This window comes from Mytilus edulis, chromosome 1 (genome assembly GCF_963676685.1).
Source record: "Mytilus edulis chromosome 1, xbMytEdul2.2, whole genome shotgun sequence".
NCBI classification, from domain to species: domain Eukaryota; kingdom Metazoa; phylum Mollusca; class Bivalvia; order Mytilida; family Mytilidae; genus Mytilus; species Mytilus edulis.
This window is the reverse complement of record NC_092344.1, coordinates 89,990,933-90,012,357: the sequence shown is the minus strand read 5'-3', so window position 1 is coordinate 90,012,357 and position 21,425 is coordinate 89,990,933. Positions and strand designations below refer to the sequence as shown.

The 21,425-nt window shown below is 32.6% G+C and overlaps 1 protein-coding gene across 1 annotated transcript in view; it reads left to right on the top strand.

Moving 5' to 3' along the window:
* Positions 1–21,425, top strand: part of LOC139515761 (uncharacterized) — a gene marked incomplete in the record, with an annotated part of 192,747 nt that overhangs the window by 105,655 nt on the left and 65,667 nt on the right. Inside the window, 20 exon segments of the mRNA XM_071305446.1 lie at positions 122–280; positions 1,191–1,354; positions 2,006–2,212; positions 2,609–2,866; positions 3,287–3,605; positions 4,353–4,736; positions 5,176–5,432; positions 5,673–6,171; positions 7,890–7,999; positions 8,464–8,622; positions 8,886–9,006; positions 9,366–10,365; positions 10,973–11,198; positions 11,519–11,738; positions 12,385–12,507; positions 13,453–13,643; positions 14,285–14,948; positions 17,990–18,182; positions 19,083–19,162; positions 20,161–20,360. Of these exon segments, the coding sequence (XP_071161547.1) occupies positions 122–280; positions 1,191–1,354; positions 2,006–2,212; positions 2,609–2,866; positions 3,287–3,605; positions 4,353–4,736; positions 5,176–5,432; positions 5,673–6,171; positions 7,890–7,999; positions 8,464–8,622; positions 8,886–9,006; positions 9,366–10,365; positions 10,973–11,198; positions 11,519–11,738; positions 12,385–12,507; positions 13,453–13,643; positions 14,285–14,948; positions 17,990–18,182; positions 19,083–19,162; positions 20,161–20,360 (5,534 nt within the window).

Below are 21,425 nucleotides of genomic sequence, written 5' to 3'. Positions count from 1 at the left end.
AGCTATTTGAACTATATATTTCATCAGTGATTGTGGGTCTGTTTTCTCACAAAATATTTCACTTGATAACTTCCATTAATAAAAGCTTTATGATATTAAATTTAACTTTTGTATATTTTAGGCGCAGGACAAGGAACTAACTATACATCCACATATACCTATGGTACAGGTGCTAGCTATGGTGGTGAAGGAGGGGCAGGTAACTCTGACAGATCTGCTCCCTATGCTTATGGATCATTTAATCGTCCTGCTCTGTTTGGAAGCAGTGGTGGTCACTCAGGTAAACATAAAATCTATTATATTTACTTATTTTTTTAAGTTTTAAGATACCAATTTTCACGGATTTTGTGGGTAAATTCAAACCACGAATTTACATGTTCAATGAAAAATAAATTTCCAATAGGCTTATAATGAAATTTTGGCAAAACAAAGAAATTAAGTATCCACATAAAAACACAATTTTTTCTTCAATCCACCAAAAAATTGGTATCCACGAAATAAAGAATCCACAGTATTACAAGGGAGTTTAATCACAGGTATGTCTAAGCCATGCATTACAATACATATAGGACAATCGTTGCTAACTAAAAAAAATTATTAGTCATAAATATCATGAAATAATTTTACTATGAAGGCTGAAGGTTTCCTGTTGTTTGAGAAATATAAAGTCATAAGGTTTATCAAGCATAAGGATTAATTTACATTTTAATCAATTTGTGGATTGACTTTCATCGGGACAACTCACTGAACCAATAGTTTGGAAAGCAAACAATATCTAATACATTTGGACCAATATAGAAACCGAAATCGAAAAAAGAATCATAAAATAATTGTCTGATATCGTTTTCAAATATTTTAGACCTTTGGTAGAACCTTAAAAAAAAGAACTATAATTTTATTATCTCCCCTTGCAATATATACTTTGACACTTTTTTATCTAAGAGTTTCTAATGTGGTTAATCTATCAACTTTATTTTTGTGTCTGTGGAAATTTAGAAATCAAATTAAAAGTTGATAGGCTTAACCACATCAGAAACACTAAGATCAATAAGTTTCAGAGTGCCAAAGTTTATATTACAAGGGGAGATAATTAATAAGAAAACACTAGCCAAATCCATTTAAGATAAAATTTCATGCAGTTTAAGATATTTGTATGAAGATTTCAGAATGAATGTTTCTGTTTAATTTAGGTGGTTGTGGTGGTGGAATTATCTATCTCAATCTGACAACAGAAGCCAAAGTGGATGGAACACTAAGTTCTAATGGACAGGCAGGGTCAAGTACACGGGGTGGTGGATCAGGGGGTAGTATCCTGGTCACTACACAATTGTTTGATGGCACTGGTTCTATTGAGGTATGGTATTGTAAAGAGAAGATAATTAATAAGCAATTGTCTACATACAAAACTTTTAAAAGCAAAACCATACATATTTCAAACATTTTTTTTGTATAAACTGATTCATACAATAATATATGTTAAAATGTTATTGAATGATTTCCTGACAATGTATTTTATATAAATGTTACATTAAAATTTAACTGTAAGGGGTCAAGAAATATTTTTTGCATGAGATTCAAGAGTTCTGATGATTTTTTGACCAACTTTCTAATGAGACATCATCCATGGAGATAATTCTTGAATTAAAAAAAAAAAACTATGGTCCAATTGTAGTTCATAGAAATAAGGAAAGACCACATGTCAAAACTTTCAAAGATGGGAAAATTAGGTGAAGTTTTTTGAGTATTGAAAAGGATTTTGATTGATTTAACAAAAAAAATATATATCAATAAAATGGAATTTTGAAATATTTATCAGAATTTCTACATATAAATCCTTCTTACTTCAAATAAAACAGTTCTAAAGGGTATTTATTTTTCAACTGCTGCAACAACAGAAAATAACAGAAGTTCATATTTTACAGTGACATGTCAATAAAGATAAACCCAGAATATTTTATTGTTGTATTTTATGTTCCTTCACAAATATTTTATTTAATAACTACAGGTGACTGGAGGAGCAGGCTACAATGGCGGTGGGGGAGGTAGAATGTCTATTATATATACTAAAAATCACTACATTGGGGAATTATTGTCACTTGGTGGTACAGCTAGCTCTGGGGAGATTGGAGCTGCTGGGACAGTATACCTCAGGAATATTGGCACATCACCTTCAGCAACTAAACTACAGATATATAACCAGAAAGGAAATGGGGTAAGTTTGTGTGAAATTTTTTTTTTTCTGTTATTGTACTTAGAGATTGAAAATATCAAAGATGGTTGTATAATTTACTTCTGAAATGAAATATGTGTACATTACATAAGGAAAATAGGAAATGGCATTGGTAAATTTAAAGCTTTAGAAGTTATTTTAATAGTGTTGGAAAGTTCTGTGAAAATAGTCAATCCTTACTGAACTTGAGGAGGTCATATAGACTTAAATGGAATAAAGTGTGATCATTTTAATGATTGAGATGAATTCCAGATGAGCTATGCAAGTATTTTTCTAAAGCATCTATTTTGACATTTTATCTACCAGTATATATTACCAAATAAGTAAGGTAATTTTAGTAATATTATATATACCCTGTTTCTCATTCTTACTATACAGAACCGTATGACAAAGATAACTATCCCAGATGACAAGGTGGAAGAACATGAGTTAGACACGTTAGATCTGGGAACCTATGCTGAGGTTGGACTGATGGCTACAGACAATGATGGATACAGGACTGATGGAGCCAGAAAGTTAACACTGACCACTGTGGCTGGTGACCACACTGCTGGTGTACATGTAGAGGAAAACATGTGGCTCAATATTGACTTTAATTCTACAGCAGTTTTATCATTTGATGTTACTTTATATGAGGTAAAGTTAGATAATTGTTTAAGAATTAGAATAACAAGATATGGAGTTAACCAAAGTAATATGATGTGACACAATGTATATTTTAAAGTCTTTTTTTATTAGAACTTAACTTGATTGAACCCTTTCAGGACTGAAGATTGTATTTACATTAAAGAGATATGCTGCCACTTAGGTTTAATAACTAAAGCATATAAAAACAATATAATATTCATATAACTTTCTTTTTACAAATGTCCCTGTAGTAAAGGGCTCACCTTGAGTGCTAAATGTCTGATGTTACATTCCTTGCCAAGACATTTAATCTTAAAGAGTTTGAATTATTTCAGCAATTGCTGTCTGTAAAAATGACAACGAGTACAATCTCATGTATGTAACAGCTAATAACAGTTACACAAAACATTTATTTTTTTTTAATTACAGGAAGGAACAGTTAACTTACCATTTGACACATATCTGAAGGACTGCAGAATAACCCTTTATGGTGGACTGTTGAAAGGTGTTGAAACACTGAACATATCTTTGGATGGTTCCTTCACGGTATATCCTCCTGTCAAACATAATTCCACTAGTACAACAGAGGAGAGCTCATTCTCAATGAACAGTATAACCATACTGGATGGGGGTCTGTTTGAGTACAAAGGTGATGCTGCTAATAATAACAAACTGAATATCATGTTAGATGGAAGTCTTCATATTAGAGGAGGAGGAATTTTCAAGGTCAACAACTTAAACCTGGAAGGTATGTTTCGTAGAAAAGATTTCAATATTGATTATTTTGGATATTTTCAGAGTGTCCATCATTTTCATTTGTAGTTAAAGGATGTATTCAGGTGAAATTAAAAAAATCTAGAATTTTAAAATGATATTATGAGTCAAATCATCAGAAAAGAAATCTAGATTCTGATTAAATTTTGGTTATGACATATTTATAAGCTATTGAGGTCTCCTATGTAAAGAAAAATGGGTGTTATGGGGCAAAAAGGAATACCCTGTATTGTAGGAAAAAAACGCAAGGAGTCTGAACATTGGACAAAAATTCTTAAACCTAACCTGACTACATCCCTAAGAAGTATTACAGACAGTGTATTGTTTGTTGTGGTTAGTCTTTGCTTGTAATAGTGGGTTTTTTTCCCTCAGGAGTCAAATGTTTAAGACAGTGTGGCCTGTTATACTGCAATTTTTTATAATTGTTATTGTCCTTTATTTCAATGTATTATTCTGAGTCTACAAGAGTCTGGCCTGGTTTAGAGGTATTTTGTTCATCTTGACAAAGGTTTTTGTAAGTTTTTTTATTTTATTTCATAGTATCAAAGTCTTTGCTCAGGCAAATATTGGATTAATCAAAGGTTAAGTCCTGCAAAGAAAGGCTGTGGCACCTGAGCAGTATTAAGCTGGGGGTGATATAATTTATAAAACATTATCATAATATGAACCACAAGTTAAGAGTCAAAATCAAAATTCCTCTCATGTGAAATCTTTTTTTTAGCTGTTAACGTGACAATAGACACAGAAGGATTGATAGATGCCACAGGACGAGGATGGAGTCCAGGACAAGGAACAGGGCCAGGTATTGCAAGCTCTGATGGTGGTTCTGGTGGCACTCATGGTGGCTTAGGAGGACATGGAAATGGTAACACTGCCACAGGTCAGTCGTACAGTAATGTACAGAGACCTACAGACTATGGAAGTGGAGGGTCTATTGGTACTGGTACCTCCAGTGAAGGGGAAGGAGGTGGAATAGTCTACCTCAAAGCCTTCCATAACATGGAGGTAGATGGTGACATTAAGGTAGATGGTAACACAGCAGAAACTCCTACATCAGGAGGAGGATCTGGTGGCAGTGTGATACTGGACACTCAACACTTTACTGGTATGTTATAGTTTAGTTAAATATACATGTACTTCTCTGTTGAAATATTGTATTTTGTTTGAAAGACTAATTTCCCTCTGAAGCACAGTATTTTTTAAACATAATGTTAAAGGACTGTAATTTTTTGAATGGCATGATTGAATAAAAATTTTGAAAATTTTTTGAAATTTTACAATTTGTTTATCTTCTTTGCATATATATTTCATTTTGGCTTGAAAAGTGTTAATGAACCATATAAAACCTTCATAAGAATGGAAACTTTAAGCATCATACAATTAAATTTTTTAAACTTGTCTATTTTTTCACCACATTTCATCCTTATGTAACAAAGTTTATAGGGACTATTTTAGATAATGGATGTTATTGAGCTGTTGTGTTCAAATATGATACATTTGGCATTTATCTAGCAATGTATGATTATTTGTTATTTACTGAACAGGTACTGGGACAATATCAGCTAATGGAGGAGATGGGGCTGTTGTTGCCCACTGTAGTAAACACGACATAGAGCGTCGATGTCTGGAGTGTGAGTCTAGGTATTTCTGGGTAGGATATAACTGTGTCTCATCTTGCCAAGGAACAAATAAGCACTGCTGTTATGTTAATAATGTCCATAGATGCCAGGGCGAATATGGTTATGATTCATCACACTGTTATAGAGGATATTGTAAAGGAGAATCTAATGTACATACTATAGTAAGTAATGCTACAAAATAAATACAGTACAGTTTTGTTAGATTTCCTTCTTAAAATGAATATTCTATTGAATAAGATTATTTAAACCAAAAAAAACAAAATAAAGAGCAAAATTTTTCCTGATGCAATATTGAAGATTTTTTTCTGACAATGTTGTATGTAGATAGAATAGTATACAGTTCTTTTTTTCGTAAAAAAACCAGTAAATTGCATTGTACAGTTGTATAAATTTTGATTCAGGCTGTAGGAGGAGGAGGTGGAGGGGGTAGAGTAGCTGTATTTGTCAATGCCACTAACACTTATAGAGGTACATACAACACCTATGGTGGGAGGAGTTATGCAGAACAAGGTGGATCTGGAACAGTCTTTGTGAAGGCACCTGACTCAGACACAGGACTGACAGAGACGTCACTTTATATAGACAATAGAGACTATAAACCTAAGTCAACCTATGTTACTGATAAATCTACAGACACAGGAAAGACCTATATTGTAACTACTGCTGATGATTCCACAGATCCAATCAAATTTGACCATGTGCACATCAACTCTGCCGCTCATCTAGTATTCCTCAACACCTCATCCAACTCACCTAATATTACCATTGGCTATCTCCATGGTGACAAGACTGGAATGCTACATGTGACCAAAGAACAACCAATCACTGTTCTAGACAATGAAACTCCATTCCCATCATCTTTCAGGATATATGAGCGTGCAGAGTTCAATATGCCACAAGGTAATTTAGATGTATATAAAGAGGAATATTTAAGGGTATAATGTTTTAAAAAGTAAGATAATCTACAAGATTATTGTTTATTTTAACATAACAGCTTTTTGTCTCGCCTTGACAGAGTCAAAAAGCGAGACATAGGTATGTTGTTTCCGGCGTTGGCGACGGCTTCAACAATGTATTAGTTTGTGATTAGGTCTAGTTTATAATGAACCACAAGTGGTAGGTCAATCATATTTGGTATGCAGTTGTATAAGCATTGGCACATCTCATTTCCATGGAGATTATTTGGTCCTGTCCCCTCAGTCATGGTCTATTGGCTTCAAAACTTTTGCTTATTTTACATGTATTAGTTTGTGATTAGGTCAGTTTATTGGGAACCACAAGTGGTAGGTCAATGATATTTGGTATGCAGTTGTATAAGCATTGGCATATCTCATTTCCATGAAGATATTTTGGCTTTGCCCCCTTAGTCATGGTCTATTGACTTTGAAATTTTTTGTAAGTTATCATGTATTTAATTTGTGATTAGGTCAGTTTATGGGGAACCACAAGTGGTAGGTCAATGATATTTAATATGCAGTTGTATAAGCATTGGCATATCTCATTTCCATGGAGATAATTTGGCTCCGCCCCCTTAGTCATGGTCTATTAACTTTGAAATCTTTTGTAAGTTATGTATTAGTTTGTTATTAGGTCAGTTCAAGGCCAATATTAATTGGTATTCAGTTGTATAAGCATTGGCACATCTCATTTCCATGGATAATATTTGGCCTCGACCCTTAATCATAGTCTAATGACTTTGAAACTTATCATAGTTTACATGTATTAGTTTGTGATTAAATCAGTTTAAGAGGAGCTGCTAATTTAATGTTAAATCAATGATATTTGGTATTCAAATTTGCCAGTATTGTTTCCATGGCAATTATATAGCCCCACCCCCTCTTCATGCTACATTGACTTTGAAACTTTAACATAGTTTACAAGTTAATTTTTGTATTTAGATTTGGGAACGACTTTTAACATAACAATGGTATTTGGTATGCAGTTGTATTAGCATTGGCACATCTCATTTACATGGAGATTGTTTAGCCATGTAACTCAGTCATGGTTCATTGACTTTGAATGTTTGCATAACTTGTGTAAGATTTTAAGGTATTGCTATTTTGATTTCAACATTTGCATAATCAAAATTACAGAAAGGCTAGACAAATCTCTGTGATAACAGTTTATACTAAGTTGTGCCTCTTTCATAAATTGAAAATCTGCAAAATTGAAATTTGAAGATTATATGTTATCAAAGTCTTGCTTTCACGTTTTGGGATATAACATTCAAATCTTTAAAAGCTATATCTCTTAAAAAGGAATTTCTCAATGCTGTAATTTGAACTAACTTTTGGTAATCCTAATATTTTTGTCCTGTTTTGAATATTTGTTTTTCCATATAAATGTTGATATGAATTAACATTTATAGATAAATGTGTTATAAATTTCATATTAGAATTATTTGAGTAGGATTTTTTGTATGAATTGTGTTTTGAATAAATAGCATATGATTATCATTAAATTCATGTTTTCTCTTGGTATATGCAATAAACATGAACTGTCTATTGTTCCAGTTAATTTGTGGTTTCAAAACCTTTGAAAAACTGATAATACCTCTAAACACAGAATTATTTTTAATTGGAAGACAAAATTTAAGACAATTTTTTTCTTTTTTTCAGCTGTATATCTGATTGGATTAGAATATAAAACCATTTATATAGATGGAGTCCTTACTGGAGCTAATGAACTTATTATTGGACAAGGTGTGAATTTCCTTATTGGAGAAAAGGTATGTTTTAAGATACATTAGTGGAAGTTGTTGAAGATCATTGAAGTATCATTTTTTGTGAAGTTATTGTCTGTTTTTTTTTTATATTTGAAAATGATAAAAAATTATGATGAGAGCGAGAATATTGTGTCAGAAGATATAATACTTTAAGAATACTAAATATTAGATATACTATAACTCATGATACTAAAGGTCATTAAACCACCTGTGTAGTATTTGAAAAACAATATTTTTGAAATGAAATGAAATGTCTATTCTTTAAAAGTACATCATTCTTTTTTTACTAATGGAAGTTTTTAACGACCTTGACTAGCTATACAGCCCTTGCACAGTCGTTTTTTTTGTGATTTTTTTTTATAAAGGTCTGTGTCATATAATCTAGCTTGTATAGATGTTAAATTGCTGAATCATTGAATAAACCAAAATAGAAACATTTTAATGTTCCTTTGTCTTATTTTTTTTAGAGCCATACAATTGGACAATCTGACAGACAATTTATATTTGATACCCTGGAAATAAAAGCCGATGGTAAAGTAACATCAACATATGTTAATGAACATGAGTTGTCCCTAAGTCTCACACTCAACACTTTACTCAGAATACATGCTGGAGGAAAAATACAGGTGTGTATATTTACAGAAATTTAGTTCTTGTACAGTGCTGTTCACATATTAGATTTCTACAGTTCATTCTTTTCCTGAAAGATGGATGTACGTATGCTTATAGTATTGCCAGTTATAGTCTTCAACAATTGACAAATGGGTACTTATAAATGTAGAGTTTTTTTATTGAATAGAAGAAGTAAGAATGTGTATTCTCAGTTTTTGGTATATTTTATTTGTTATGTAATGCATACTATTTCCTATATTGTATTGATACATTTTAGGCTCCATGGTTAGAAGTAACAGCCAAACAAGTACAGATTGATGTAGCTGGAGTGATAGATTCCAGTGGTCAAGCACCGACTGATCTTGTAGAGCAGGATGCTCAAGATAAACCAGATGGAGGTTAGTACAATTAAAGAAAAGTACCTTATGTACTTATAGGGGATAGATAAATATTCCAGGGGGCCAGCACTAACATTTCTTGTAGAGCAGGATGCTCAAGATTAACCAGACAGGAGTAAGTTCAGAAATAAACTATGTGGGTAGGGTAAAGATGTATGTAGTAGATGTATTTAAGAGACAATACCTAGCATATATTATGAAGAAGGACAAAACATGAAAGGCTGGAAGATTCATGTTTACTAGTATTGACATTTAAAAGCAATGGATAAACCTTTTTTTATGTGGGTAAACAGGTCTATTGGAAGTAGAATGATAATACTGTTGCAAACACTCAGTAATTTAATGCATTTTTTTAACAGGTGGCTCGGGTGGTGGAAATGGTGCAGCTGGTGGTCAAGGAAAATTCCAGCCATTTGTTGGTCCCCCTCCAAGCTATGGTTCTATGTACACACCTAAAGAATATGGTGGTAATGGTGGGAAAGGGGGAGGGGCCAGTACATCAGCTGATCTACAGTGTACTCCACATGGATCTTACACAGGAGGTAGAGGTGGTGGTGTAGTGGTATTAGATGTGGCTCAAGATTTACTATTGGATGGTGAAATTCTATGTAATGGTAAATCTGGTTCTGGGGGACGTGCTGGAGGAGGAGCAGGAGGGAGTATCTTTATAACGACAGGTCACATGACAGGTACTGGAATACTGTCAGTCAAAGGAGGAGATGTTACAGGAAGTACTACTTGTCTAGGGGGAGGTGGTGCAGGAGGAAGAATAGCAGTCCATTACACTAACTACACTTACTCTGGAACAAAAGATGCTTATGGTGGAAGCGGACATGAATGTGGGGGAGCAGGGACTGTTTTGTTTAAAGATTTATCTGATAATTCCAATAGTCTCCTGGTTGATAACAATCATGTATGTTCACCTCTCAAACCAAATATTAATTTTAATGAATTGTCAGACATAGGAAGAAAGGAATACAGCTTTCATACTTGGGTATTTGATCATTCAGACTGTGATCATAATGTTGGCTGTTCTCATTCCTTCAAGGAAATCACAATCCAAGGCAAAGCACACCTAGCTGTTCATAGAAGAAACATTGACAAGCATACACAATACATAACAATATACAAAACCTCTGGAGATAAGACAGGTACATTCCATGTTGGTCCACATCAGGAACTGACCGCAGATCTACCAGAAGACAGCCCAGAATTACAGTATGGTCTAATTATATACCCAGATGGACAGATGCAGACGGCCAGAAATTTTGTTGTTAATAATATCACTGTGGAGTTGGAAGGTATACTGACTGGAGTAGAAAATCTCAGAATTGGCCCAGGTGGGCATGTTATTATCAAGTAAGTCTAATGCTTTATGTTAAAACTATTGATTGAAAAAGGGAGACACCTCAAATTTCCTAGACAAAAGTGGTTATGTCAGTCCTGCAATACAATTGAAGATGAGATGCATTTTCTTTTGTATTGCAGAAAAACTCAATCATTTTATTTCAGCAATATTGTATTTTAAAAACTAATTTAGACTTCAGTATTGTACTGGTTGCTTTTAAATTAAAATCATAAAAGATGAAAAAGAAAATAATCAATATTGCTGTACTCCAACAGTACCTTTAAAATCAAATAGAAATCAATTGGAGACAAACTGTTGGATTCCTATCATGATACATGCATAATACAGAAAAGGTAAAGATACTATAAATGTTTTTTGAAACCAACAGTCCCATTCCTGGCTAGGTAAGGGAATTTTCCATCTATCATTTTCCTGTTATTGATGATATGGTTGAACAAGTTTTATGATTCAAGTCTTCCAACATATTTCTCAGCGAATAATAGCTGTCAAGTTCTTGGTCTCAAAAAACATAGAAACAGAAAAATTTAACGTTGATTAAAAAAATATTTTTGCCTCTAAATATAAAATGTTCTAATCAATTCTTTTCTGCTTTTTTAGACCATATGGAAATGCTTCAACCGGTGTTACTAAGGAGATAACCTTTACAGAGGTCATAGTTGAAGGAGGTGGTATCTTAGAGATAGATAGTGGAGGTGATGCAATGAAACTTATTGGTACAAAGATACATGTAGAAAGTGGTGGTATTATACAATCAGACTTCCTTGATCTAGTGGTGTCCGAACTTATTGTTGATGATTCAGCACAGATACATGCTAATTATAAGGTACCTTTATACAAATTTTGTAGCTGATAGTAAAGTGGAACTTACAAATATATTAAAAAAGATGCCAGCCTATTCAAATTTTCTATAATTTCTACTAATTTACATTTGAAATTATGTTGTTATTGAAGATGTTGAAACATTCAACTATAACTAATCTATGTGATTCATTTTGCCTCGGATTTTATGAAAAGTTTTAAATAATTGAACATCACAAAATCAGTTACTTTAATCGACAGTTCGCTCATTGAATTTAAGTTTCAATTTTAGCTATAAATAATTAATGTCTCACAGATTACTCTTTTTAAAATAAATAATTTTAGGCCTCATCATTTGGAGGTGGCACTGGAGTGGCAGATGATAAAGCAGGTGCTGGTCATGGTGGCATGGGTGGTAAAGGTACTGTTGCAGACTCTGGTGGCTATTTTTATGGCAATGTCAAATCTCCAAGACATTTTGGTAGCAATGCCAAATACAATGAGATGGAAGTTTATGGAGGTGGCATCATTAACATTGTTGCCAGTGTATCAACTAGTATTGATGGTTAGTAAATGCTTAAAATATATTTATCAGAATTAAGCAATCTTTTATCAACAATTCACTATGCTCCCTCATTCAATTACTTCAGAATTAATTATCATTGGACATATCTTTTTTACTTGAACAGCTGAGTAGGTATATGCTTGTTATATTCTCATAGATTTTGTCTGCCTTCATGTGATAGAAATCTTTCATACTTGGAAGAATTGTTTGTCATCATATTCTCTCAACCATACTATACCTTCAGTTTGATTTGACAATATTTATAGGAGATAATTGTAGGAATATAACATCACTATTACACATGCTGAACTTAACTCCTCTGAGATATTTTGCCAGAGAGCTTTCATCTTTTCTGTGACAGTCTTTTCACCATGTGAATTTGAATATACTATACTGTCATTTTGACCTGACCTCTTGTGTTGGGGTTACAAGACTTTGACTATCCCCAGTTTAATGCTCAGATTTTTTGTTTTTATCACATACTTATTCCAATCACTTGATGATCAGGAGCAAATGAGGTATTGTCCTCCGTTAAATTTGTTTTTTCATTCATGCGAATAGTATACTTTTTGTACCAGTGACTACTATTTGTGTTTTATTCTAATGGGTTATATTTATAATGATATATAACTTTTTTGAAATTCAGGTACAATTAGTTGTAATGGAGAGGACGGTAACTCTGGTAGTGGAGGAGCCAGTGGGGGCAGTATTAGACTACAGACTGATGCCCTGTATGGAAAAGGAAAACTTCTAGTTAATGGTGGTCAAGGTAAATGCTTCAATCTTTTAGTGTTGAAATATACAAAATTCTATCTTTTTAAACTTGACATTACATTTTATGTTGCTGTTTTTAACATAAATATAGAGAGACAACCAATATAGAAATTCTAGTACATTCCTTTACTATGGTATCTTTACATTGAACCACTAACGTTAAAATCATTCAATCGCCTAGTGGAATTAACTATTTGTGGATTCTTATAAATTATTTATATAACTTTTGGACTAGTTTAAATCTCAGTCTATTTCTGAAATTTATTCTTACATACTTTTGATTTTTTAACCCTGTATGCTAACATTGCCTAGGTAAATTTTAAAATTGTTTGTATGCACATTGAACGACAAATCTATGTGACGTATAAAATTTTCTGACGTCAGACACACAAATCAATGAATGTGTTTGTAGATAAATGTTTTTGTGTTCTGTTAAATTGTTCCTTTAAAAATTGTTATACGATGATGACTGATATACCCATATTCTGACTATTTTATTTATTGTGTCTGTTTAGTAAACGCATCAAAGTAAATATAACGGAAATTGATGAGACTGTCATCAAAGTGAGAGGGTTAGGGCTAAAAAAACAGGTTTTATCCACCATTTTCTACATTTGAAAATGCCTGTACCAAGTCAGGAATATGACAGTTCTTGTCCATTCATTTTTGATGCGTTTTGTTATTTGATTTTGCCATGTGATTATGGACTTTCCGAATTGATTTTCCTCTAAGTTCAGTATTTTTGTGATTTTACTTTTTATTTCATTGTTTACCTAATAGTGTGCTTAAAATATTCTTTTACTTAAACATTTAAACAAGTTAGAAAAAATCTCATCCAGAATAAAAGAGAGACACTTTTGCCTTGCTATCTCTAATTTCCCTGTAGTCTATTAACTTGGATATTAACAAGTACAATTCACATACAAATTTACAATTAAAGGCAGCAGCAGTGCTGGCGGTGGAGCAGGAGGTCGTTTAGCTGTGTATTACACATCCTCAGAATACACAGGTGATTTCAATGCCTATGGTGGACACTCTTCATCAGGTTATGGGGGAGCAGGCACAGTGTATGAATCTTCCAGTACAAAAACCAAACTGATTATAGATAACAAAGAAGTTCACACTGTACAGGTAAAGATTTATTATTTATCTAGTCAGAATATGATTATTAGGAGGAGAGGTTAGGTATACATAAATGAGGGTTCAACCCAACAACACAAAAAGAACCTAGAGATGTCTTTCCAATGCTTTATATAGAAACCAAAATATTTTGCTGCTTTCTTCTGTAGAAATTTTTATTGGATTATTTATTTTAAAAGTAGTGCTATCAAAGACATAAATGAGTTTTTTTAAAATAACATCTTCAGTTGAGAAAAACTGACAACGCCATGGCAAAAAAAAAAGATGTATAAAGACAAACAAGTTCACAAAACATCAAGAAAAAGTAGACAGGAGTGTGGTTTATTCAACAATTGGATCATGATCCTTGTCATTGTAACAGAGATATCTGATAAGATGTTCTGGCAAAGCAATAATTGTTAAATGATTTCTAACCATCTATTTGAAGGGACTACAGTGAAAATATTATATTGAATTTAATATATATAAGATTTTATATGATATTTAACCATTTCTATTATTTAATGATGATATGTTAAACATAATAGATCTCTTTTTGTGTCATTGTGTTCTAAAGTTGAAGATTACTCTATATTATTTTTACATAATACTAGCTTGGTATGCAAAATTGATTAATATGCTATTTTTTAAAGGAATTGATTGATGATATGGATGCAGACACCATTTTTAGAAGTGATGGGAGTAGAACTTGGATAACATTTGACAGTAGTAATACACTTGAAGTCAATGAGCTCTATCTTCGTAAAGGAGCTCACTTAGCCTTGGAACCTAGTTCTAGCTCTTCTAAAATACATTCTCTAACCGCTCAGAGCTTCTATGGGGATGATGATTTTGTGACTGCAACATCAAATATTGGTACTGTACATGTTGGTGCTCATCAGGTGATAACCATTAGACAAGTGTCCCTTTATTTCCCAGCACACGCCAAAGTCTACGTAGGTGGTACTTTAACACTGCCATCTACTGTCAAAATGTATGCAACAAACAACTTGGTCCATGGAAAGTTAGGAGGACTTCAGGAACTGACTATGATAAAGTCAACCCTTGATGTTCATGAAACTGGCAAATCTCACACCACCCCATCAACATTCCAGCTTTCTAACTTGTACCTCCGACAAGGAAGTAAATTTTTAATGAAGGATGATGTTCAGTATAACCTTGCTGTGAACAAACTATTAATAGGAGCTTCATGTGAGATAACGACAAGGAGACTAACTGTGGAGGCTACAGAGTTTGAATCAGAAGAAGGAGGAGTTATAAACTTAAATGGAATGGGAGATATCAATAGTGGAGATGGTAAGAATATAGTAATCACTGAACATAATGAAAATGGGGTTTAGAGCAAGGCTTCCAAAACAGTCAAATATTCCGGACAATTGTATAATGTCCGGTAAAATTCCGGCTGGGCAAAGCATGAAAAGGTCATTTACTTTTTAGTTTTCAAGGCTTTCTTAATAGACAGTCATTTTAACATAACTCACAATCTTTTTGACCCAACTTTTTGCCTTTAACAGCCACACATTTCCAGTCTTAAAGGTGACAGGATGATAAAGTACTATCAAAGCATCCCCTACTTCAATACTTTCTAATTTTAATCAAGGCTAGTTAGTTGTTGAACAGCTGAAATCTACCTGTTCAGATGACAGGTAAACTATTTTCAGTACCGGACATCATATAAATTGATCAATCTATTCAAAGTTATTTTCTTACATTTCAGCGGTTTGTATCTCATTGACTTAGTCCCAAAGATTAAAATTATAAGAAAGACGTTAATAAACATGATTTGATGAAAAATTTACAAAGGTTTTAAATGAAAAGTTGTTAGAACTGTATGAACTAGAACACATATGCGCATGCATGTGCGCAGGTAGGAAATTTAATTATGCATCCTATATTTCTTCAAAAATGCTAAAATTATCATTGATACTTGTATCTAACGTTCATTTCAAGTATTTTGTTGAAGAAATAATGTGGAAAAAGCTTCTTCGTTTAGTCGTTCTTTGTAAATGTACACAGATTATACGTATCCGTTTCTGGTCCATGTTTTACCATTGTCAACATCCGGTATAAGATAAGATAAGATATTTTATTTCCTAATCATAGGGCTCATAACAAGCATGTAATCACATAAAGTTAAAATAAAAAGCCTTTCTCTCCCACTCGCATACACTCACACATACAACTATATATCGTTCTGATTAAGGATGATTGATTTAACAGTACAACATGTAAATGAAAAATAAAATACAGATAAAAATACAGACACCAATTTTTTTATGAGGAGAGTCAGTTGCCTACATTGTATATGTGGAACGAAGGATAACTCTTACTGTCCAGAAAAGAAAAAGAAAAAACAATTCAAGTATAATGTGACAATGAACTGGTGAAGGCTATAAATAAGTTTTATAAGTTTCAGTTAAGCAAATATTTAGTTTCTGAATGTGTAAAATGATGATAGCAATTCACATAATTTAGAGTTAAAATGAAGGCTATCGTTTGACATGAACCAAATAAGCAGATCACTATCGGATATTTGGGATAAATATGGGTATTTTGTAAAGGGTATAAGGAAAATGTGATTTTAAAAACTAAAGTAAAGTTTTGACAATGTTATTTTGAACAAGAGTCTAAGGCAGATATAAGCACGCTCATGTGCAAACTTTAAATGATGCACAGTGTCAATTTAACAGTTTATGTTAGAACATCAAATTCATATCAAAGTAAAGTTTAATATCATTTATATTAATCTAATGTCAATCATTGGAATGGCTATCTGATTACCAATATTGCCTTTTGTGACTTAGTCTTAAGGGATTAAAATCGGGATTAGATATAAAATGTCTGGCTGGCTCAAATATTTTTTGGAAGCGCTGGTTTAGAGTGCTTACAAAAAGTGAGCAGCAGTTTTTGCAGCATTTTAAAAATTATTTAAAATTATTTGTTTTTGTCTTTCAACCATTATTTGGCGAATCATTCAAATCATTATTTGTCAAATCATCACTGTGTCTAAAATTGATTTTTTGGGTAAAGATTGCATGTAATGCAATCAGAAACCTATGTTACTGACATGATATCTAAATCTTCCAAGGCTTATCACTACCTTTTTGATTCATAAAATATAGTGCATTGATCATAACATTCTATGCATCCTATCCATGAAAATTTCCAGAAATTCATCAATGTAATACATGCTCAGATATTCAAGTCACAAAATCATCTTACACTTGTCAAGAAAATTACATAACCTTCGTAAGGTGCAGGAATCTTATATCTGTTATCAAAATATAACTTAAAGGAGTAGGTCCGGTAAGGACCGATTTTGGCCTCAAATTTCAGGTTCATCTGACGAAAGATTTTGACCACTTTTTAAACACTTAAGTGTCTATTTCATTTGAATCAATTAGTTTATGTGAAAGATTTTAACTGATTTAGAAATTTAAAAACGATCCGATTCAAGCTCATATATGAAAAATCTACCAAATATGCCGAAAAATGTCACTTTTCAGATGGTTTTTGTCAAAAACGAGTGGCTGCATCCGTGTTCATCCTCAACCTTTTTTTTATATATTATGTATTATCATAAAATACAACTTACATTTCAATATTAAGGATGAACACGAATGCGGCCACTTTCATTTTACCTGAAAACTGTCTAAAATTTCACTAAAATGCTAGAATTGTGAAGATTTCAGTAAATTAGCATGACTTTATGGTGCTAGTAAATGATATATGTGCATTGTTATGTCAAAAACAGCCCATATTTATGTAGCAGAAGCATTCTACTGTCCAATAAATAACTAAAAGTTTACATTTTAACAACTTTGTAAAACTGCTATATTTTGGGGCCAAAAAGGGGTCTTACTGAACCTACTCCTTTTGGATGTAACACATCTTCTGATTGGCCGACGTTATTTTGTTATCAGCCCATAGACATAATTCAGTCATGTGACCATGACGTCATCAACGCTTTTTCATGGTTTTCTACAGTTAAAAATGGAATTTAGAATTAAATTATAAGAAATGACTGTAATATTTTTTCTGTCTATTCGAAATAACATAAAAATGTGGTGCACACTGTTAAATAACCTGCTATGCACGTTATTCAGTGTGCACCAAATTTTTTATGTTATTTCTTCATAGACAGAAAAAATATTACAGTCATTCCTTAAATAAACGAAGATATATACTGTAAAGTGAAATTCAAAATCAGAAGGAAAAATCAGTGTATGACATATAATCAAAATTCTTTACCAGCAAAGACTGATGTTACCATTTTATGCATATTCTAACCTTTATGTTTCTTATACCTGACGTTATTACATTGTAATATCTTTCAGGTTATGCATCTAACAATGCTGGTGCTGCCCATGGAGGTGAAGGAGGAGGTATTGGTAATGGTACTGGAGGAACTGCATATGATTCCTATCTTAAACCCTCATCCCCTGGCTCAGGTGGTGTCAGCACACATGGAGGGGGGGTGTTACATATACAGGTCACAACATTTACACATAAAGGAGATATTACTGCAGAGTAAGTGTATGAAACATTAGCTCCCTTTGTTTTACATTAACCCCTTTCATTAGAATGTTTATGTCCCTAAATAGCTGAGGAGGTGGCATGGGATGATATTTTTGTATTGTGTTATTCAATGATGTTTGAAGTTTTAAAAAAATAACAGATTTATCTGTATTAATGTTAGCATTTTTTTATTTGTTGTTCTAGAAAAGTCCTGTTCTTGTCATCACAACTCCTCTGAAACCACTGAACAAACTTTTATGATAAGATTAGATGATAAGGAAATTCTATGTAAATGAGCATATTCACAAGAATTTTTAAAGTTTATTTATGTAGGAGTTGTGAATCTAGTGAGATTTTGTTTGCAAAGTGGGGCGTGGGGTATGTGAGTGTTCTAACAAACATTCTTTAATTATGGAAATTAATAATGTATCTGTTTCTCTGATTACAAACTAGAGTATGGTTTTCAAATGCTGAGTGATATATGAAAAGAAGTTAAATTTATACCAAATAATTTTATTAAAGTTTGAAATGATAGGGGGTATTGGTTGCATGATATTATACCAAAATAAGTGAAGGTAGAAAGAAGTCTATCACTGTGATAGCAATATTTGAAAAATTCAGGTAATTGCAAAAACTGTTGGTGGCTGAATAGTAAATCTATGTTTATTTTTGTAAAAATTGTGAAGTAACAGGTTGCCACTCATTTTTATATTCAGGTTGATTGAAGATGTATTTTACATTCATTGATTTAAAATGAATAATCCTGAAGTTCTGTGGAAGAAAAATATCTTTCTGTTTATGCCTATTTAAAACTGATTGATAAAGTTTTATCAATTAGCAAATATAAACAGTGAAAGAGTTTTAATATGTTTTATATAAAAGTTTTTTATGAGTTTGTGTTTATATTTTTAGTGGTGAGAGTGCCAATATAACAAGTGGTGGTGCCTCTGGAGGAAGTGTATGGGTGTCCACTTCAGCAGCTCAAGTCACTGGTATGGTACTATCATAAAAGTTTTAAGTAATAATTAAATAAATAACTATCTAAGGTGTAAATCAATAGACAGTAAAAAAAATAATTTTTATGCCCCACCTACGATAGTAGAGGGGCATTATGTTTTCTGGTCTGTGCGTCCGTTCGTCTGTCTGTCTGTTCGTTCGTCCGTCCGGCCGTCTGTTCCTTCGTCCGTCTGTCCCGCTTCAGGTTAAAGTTTTTGGTCAAGGTAGTTTTTGATGAAGTTGAAGTCCAATCAACTTGAAACTTAGTACACATGTTCCTTATGATATGATCTTTCTAATTTTATAGCCAAATTAAACTTTTGACCCCAATTTCACGGTCCACTGAACATAAAAAATGAAAGTGCATGTTTCAGGTTAAAGTTTTTGGTCAAGGTAGTTTTTGATGAAGTTGAAGTCCAATCAACTTGAAACTTAGTACACATGTTCCCTATGATATTATCTTTCTAATTTTAATGCCTAATTATATTTTTTATCCAATTTCATGGTCCATTGAACATGGAAAATGATAGTGCGAGTGGGGCATCCGTGTACTTTGGACACATTCTTGTTACTTTTGATATGATAAAAATATGGTTTTTAGTCGTCTGAACTAAACACTATTATTTAAGTCTTGGCTGTTCAACTAAAATTAAGGTACTGTTAAATACATGTAAGATTTATATACACATCCAGGCTTGTATGAAAATAGGTCAATTGAGTTCCATCCAAAATTATTGAATGTTGGTTTAGATTTACAGTGATACTGCTGTACTATTCAATCTTTGACATATCACTGTTGATATTCATATGGGATCTTTCTAAAATCAAATTTGTGACAAAGCAAGGAATATTTTTATCAATTAGATTTTTAAGAAAGTTTTAACCATTTCCATTCATTTAGATGTTTTAACTAGAGACTTCCCCTTTGAACAGGATATTTATTGTCCAAATAGAAGTTACAGGAAATATTAGATTATTTATGTTATAATTTCAGGTACAATAAGTGTGAATGGAGGAAATGGTATGTCAGGAGGAGGTGGAGGAGGAGGTCTGATAGCGATCGAATACATCAGTGGTAATATCAATGGTCATATGAGAGCTTATGGCGGTAAAGGTGAAGCAAGTTACAAATCAGGAGCAGCTGGAGTTGTCTACCTTGCCAAGGATATCAATTCTTTAGAACCTGACAGAAAGGTAAAGTTTTTTTTGATGTTCTAGAACCTGACAGAAAGGTAACATTTTTTTTGATGTTCTAGAACCTGACAGAAAGGTAAAGTTTTTTTTTATGTTCTAGAACCTGACAGAAAGGTAAAGTTTTCTATGATGTTAACAATAAAAATTGCTGAGGATCATTCATGAAGATAAATAATGTCTTTTTTTAAGGCTCACATTATTAAAGCTTTCTTCATCCATTATCACTGACAACTTATTTAGTCTGAATTCTCACATTGCAGTCTAATATTGAATAATTTACTGAAGGTTGATTCACTCTGGCTTTGTTGTTATTTACAGAAAGTTGATTCGCCCTTACCCATTATTATTTACTAGCCCTTTTGTAATTTACCAAAGATTGATTCACTGGACTCTGTTGTTATTTACTGAAGGTTGATTCACTTTAGCTTTGCTGTTATTTAATAGGAGTTGATTCACTCTACTTCTGTTTTTATTTACTGGGAGTTGATTCACTCTACCTCAATTGTTATTTATGGGGAATTGATTCACTATAACTCTGTTGTTATTTACTGTGAATTGATTCACTTCAACTCTATGCTATTAATCTCTGTTATTATTTACTGGGAGTTGATTCACTCTGCTTTTGTTGTTATTTACTGGGAGTTGATTCACTCTTCCTTTATTGTTATTTACTGGGAATTGATTCACTCTGCTTATGTTGTTATTTACTGGGAGTTGATTCACTCTAACTCTGTTGCTATTGACTGGGAGTTGATTCACTCTGCTTCTGTTGTTATTTAATGGAAGTTGATTCACTCTGCTTTTGTTGTTATTTACTGAAGATTAGTTCACTCTAGTTTTGTTGATATTTACTGGAAGCTGATTCACTCTACTTCTGTTTCTAATTTTTGGGAGTTAATTCACTCTACAATTGTGTTTTACTGGGAGTTGATTCACTGTAGCTCTATTGTGTTTACAGGGAGTTGATTCACTATGTTTATTGAATTTTACTAGGAGTTTAGTTTATTCACTCTAGCACTGTTGTACTTCATTGAATTTTATTATATTATACACCAAAAAATATTG